Below are 4,152 nucleotides of genomic sequence, written 5' to 3'. Positions count from 1 at the left end.
TGGCGGAGTGCCCTGGGGCTGGGATTGAGACCAGCCCCTATCATGTACCGTCCTGTTCTGACTCTCACCTGCTCCTTTCTACTTCCCTAACCGGGATTGATCGTGAGAGGGGCCCGGGATTTGCAGCTCCCCATGTATTCCCAGAACCCAGTCTGGATGCTGGCCTTGGCACTGATATTCCCAGGTGAGTGTGTGGCACAGGTTCGGGACCAGGAAGTGGTGGCACCAGGACTGGGAGCTAGGAATCTACTCCATTTTGGGATCCAGCAGGAACAATTCTCTGTCAGTTTCAGGGGAGGGGGCAGTCAGTCCTAATGAGTAAAGGGTTTCTTTAAAACGTGCCTCAACAGTTGGTGGGTTTTTGTTGAGCTGACTGCTGGAGGGAGAGGGAATGTTTTGGTCCTCTGACTGGATTTTGCTGGAGTGTTAAAGGAAGCAGACCCCCGCCCTTACTCAGTAAAATTCTCTCCCTCCCTGGCCGTGTTAAACCAAGCTCCCAGTCCGGGGAATCATTTCTCTAACATTCCAGAAAGTTAAATCATCAGCTGCTTCTTGTATCTGAAGAATTACAGAAAATAGGGCAGGCGTATTGTTCAGATGCAGATCACCACGATCTCATTGCATTTGGTTTTAAATTGCATGTGTTCGAGCTTCAGGACAGTGGTTGTGTTTAGGCTTGTAGCAAACTCTATCCGGGGATTTGGTAAATAAATCTGCACCTAAACAACTCGGTGACTGAACTGTTGAATTGTCATAAAACCCCAGCTGTTTCACTAATGTCTTTTTGGGAAATCTACTGCCTTTCTCTAGTCTGGCCTCCATGTGACTCCAGACCCAGAGAAATGTGATGGACTCAGTACCCAATGTGTTTGTGGCCAGTGGCTAGCACATTGGCCACACTGCCTTGCACTAGTTCAATGGTCAGTAATTAGAGTGGGGATGATTCTGGCTGAGAGGAATTGTATGGATTCAGGAAAAAGATACAAATGAGGTCAGACGTGATAATCTCAATGTTGTGTCCACTAAGACGTGAGAGCATAAGTAGGCCATTCAACCCATCAAATCTATTCCGTCTTCAGTGATACCTGGTCTGATAATTGTCAACTCCACTTTCCTGTCTTTTCCCTATAAGCCTTGAATTCCCCTTCCTGATTAAAACATCCATCTCTATCAGCCTGGAATGACTCAGCCTTGACAGCCCTCTGCAGTAAAGGATTCCACAGATTCATAAACTTCTTTGAGAGAAGACTTTCTTCCTCATCTTTTTAAATGTATGACCCCTCACTCTGAGACAATGCCCTCTGGTTCTAGCCTCTCTCACAAGGCAAAACAGCCTGTCCATATCTACCCTATCAGGCCTCCTAAGAATCTTGCATGTTCCAATAAAGTTGTCTCTCATTATTCTAAGCTCCAATGAGTACAAGCTGAATCTACTTAACATCTCCTCATTAGACAGTCTCTCCAATACCTGGTATCAGTGGAATAAACCTTCTCTGGACCTGCCTCCAATGCCTGGACACCTTTCCTTAGGTAAGAGCCCCCAAAACTGTTCACAGTAATCTAGCTGTGGTCTGTTCATGTTGTTTGAGTGAGCTGTCCCTATTTTTATAATCCATTCTTTTTGAAATAAAGACCAACGTTCCAGTTACCTATCCTTAACAACTGAAATTGTATGCTAGTTTTTTGTGATTTATGCACAGCAACAACTTTCTGCAGTCTTTCTCTATTTACGCCTCCATTCTTTCTGCCAAAGTTCATAATCTTGTATTTTCCACATTATATTCCATCTGCTAAGATCTTTTATCCACTTACTTAATCTATCTCTATCCCTGTGTTAACTTGATGTTATCCTCTCCACTTGCCTCTCCACCTGTTTTTGTGTCACCCACAAACTTGGCTATAAAACATTCACTTTCCTTATCCAAGTCATTCATATACAGTATATTGTAACTAATTGTTACAGATTGACAGCATGAAAATGCCCTTTTTTAACCCATTTCTCTATTTCTGATAAGTTTGCCAATCCTCTATCCATGCTAATATACTAACACATACCTTGGGCCTTGCCTTATTAAGCAGCCTAATGTGTGGTACCTTATCAAATGCCTTTTGGAAATATAAATACATTAAAGGTATTTGTTCCTCTTTATCTATCTGGCTTGTTATTCCTCAAAGAATTCTAATAAATGTTTCAGGCATGATTGCCCCTTCATGATGCAAAGTTGTCTCTGATTGATTGTATCTTGTATTTCAAAATGCTCTGCTATTAATCGTTTATAATAGACCTGACCATTTTCCCAATGATAGACATTGCGTTACCTCGTCTATAGTTACCTGTGTTTTGTTTTCAATCTCCCTCCCATTTTTAAGTGTTACAATAGCTGTTTTCCAATCCTCCAGGACATTTCCAGAATCTAAGAATTCCAGGGAAATGATGACCAGGTCATCCACTATCTCTGTAGCAACTTCCTCACTGGAATATAGCTTTGCTGTGAGTCATAAACAAATTTCTTAAATGTCTGCCATTTTTCCTCAACCACCTTTCCTGCTAAACTCCTTTCCCAGTTCCATCCTTGTTTTGTAATTGCTCTTATTTAAGCTGAACACAGTTGTTCCCAACCCAAATTTCTCACTTTCAAACTGAACATTAAATTCCACCATGTTATGGTCACTGTTTCCAAGGGGTCTTTTACTCTGAGATTGTTTTTAAACCTAGGTTGAATAGGCTGGGGCTGTTTTCTCTAGAGCGTCAGAGGCTGAGGGGTGACCTTTATAGCAGTTCATAAAATCAAGAGGGGTATGGATAGGGTAAATAGACAAGATCTTTTCCCTGGTTTGGGGAGGCCAGAACTAGAGGGCATAGGTTTAGGGTGAGAGGGGAAAGATATAAAAGGGATCTAAGGGGCAACTTTTTCACACAGAGGGTGGTGCGTGTATGGAATGAGCCGCCAGAGGAAGTGGTGGAGGCTGGTACAATTACAATATTTTAAAAGGCATCTGGATGAGTATATGGATAGGAAGGGTTTGGAGGGATATGGGCCAAGTGTTGGCAAATGGGACTGGATTAGGTTAGGATATCTGGTCGGCATGGACGGGTTGGACTGAAGGGTCTGTTTTCATGCTGTACGTCTCTATGACTCTATGCCCTGCATCCACTTGGATTCTTGCATCTTCCAATTCAAGATAATTTCTTGCTTTCATACATATTCCATCCTGAATTAACAAGGCTTCTACTCCACCTTTTCTTTCCTGCATATCCTTTCAGAACATTACATATCAATAAGAAGGAGTAGGCCTTTCAGCCCCTTGAGTCTGCTCTGCTATTCAATTGGATCATGGCTGATCGATACTCCACGTCCACTTTCCTGCCTTTTCCCTGTAACCATTGATTTCCCTGACTGATCGAGAATCTACCTCAGCCTTAAATGTACATAAGGACTCTACCCCCACAGCTCCCTGTCACTAGGAGTTCCAAAGTCTCTCAACCCTCTGAGAGGAAAAAAGTCCTCCTGTTCTGAGTCTTAACTTGGTGTCCTTGCAGTTTTCTGCAGTTTTTCTTCATTTTAAAGAACATTGTTCTTTTCAAGATGAACAACTTCACATTTTCCCATATTCCACTCCATTTGCCAACTTTTGGCCCACTAAACCAATCAGCATTTCTCTGTAATCTCTTTATATCCCTATCACAACTTATCTTCCCATCTACAAATTTGATCTCATTAAAACCATGTCTCTGTACTGGCTATAAGATCATACCCACTAACCTGTATTTTTGCCATGAATTAGAGTCATAGAATCATAGAGATGTACAGTATGGAAACAGACCCTTCGGTCCAACTCGTCCATGCCAACCAGATATCCCAACCCAATCTAGTCCCACCTGCCAGCACCCGGCCCATATCCCTCCAAACCCTTCCTATTCATATACCCATCCAAATGCCTCTTAACTGTTACAATTGTACCAGCCTCCACCACTTCCTCTGGCAGCTAACTTCATGCACGCACCACCCTCTGTGTGAAAAAGTTGCCCCTTAGGTCTCTTTTATATCTTTCCCCTCTCACCCGAAACCTATGCCCTCTAGTTCTGGACTTCCCCATCCCAGGGAAAAGATTTTGTCTATTTATCCTATCCATGCCCCTCATGACTTTATA

The 4,152-nt window shown here is 42.8% G+C and overlaps 1 protein-coding gene across 1 annotated transcript in view; it reads left to right on the top strand.

Annotated features, from left to right (window-relative positions):
• LOC122540533 overlaps positions 1–4,152 on the top strand; it is a 52,009-nt gene continuing 47,857 nt past the window's right edge. The window contains exon 1 of the mRNA XM_043676397.1: positions 1–184. Coding sequence (XP_043532332.1) covers positions 133–184 — 52 coding nt within the window. The 5' untranslated portion in view covers positions 1–132. The remainder of the gene's footprint in view (positions 185–4,152) is intronic.

This window comes from Chiloscyllium plagiosum, chromosome 35 (assembly GCF_004010195.1).
Source record: "Chiloscyllium plagiosum isolate BGI_BamShark_2017 chromosome 35, ASM401019v2, whole genome shotgun sequence".
NCBI lineage: Eukaryota > Metazoa > Chordata > Chondrichthyes > Orectolobiformes > Hemiscylliidae > Chiloscyllium > Chiloscyllium plagiosum.
This window is presented reverse-complemented; position numbering and strand designations above follow the sequence as displayed.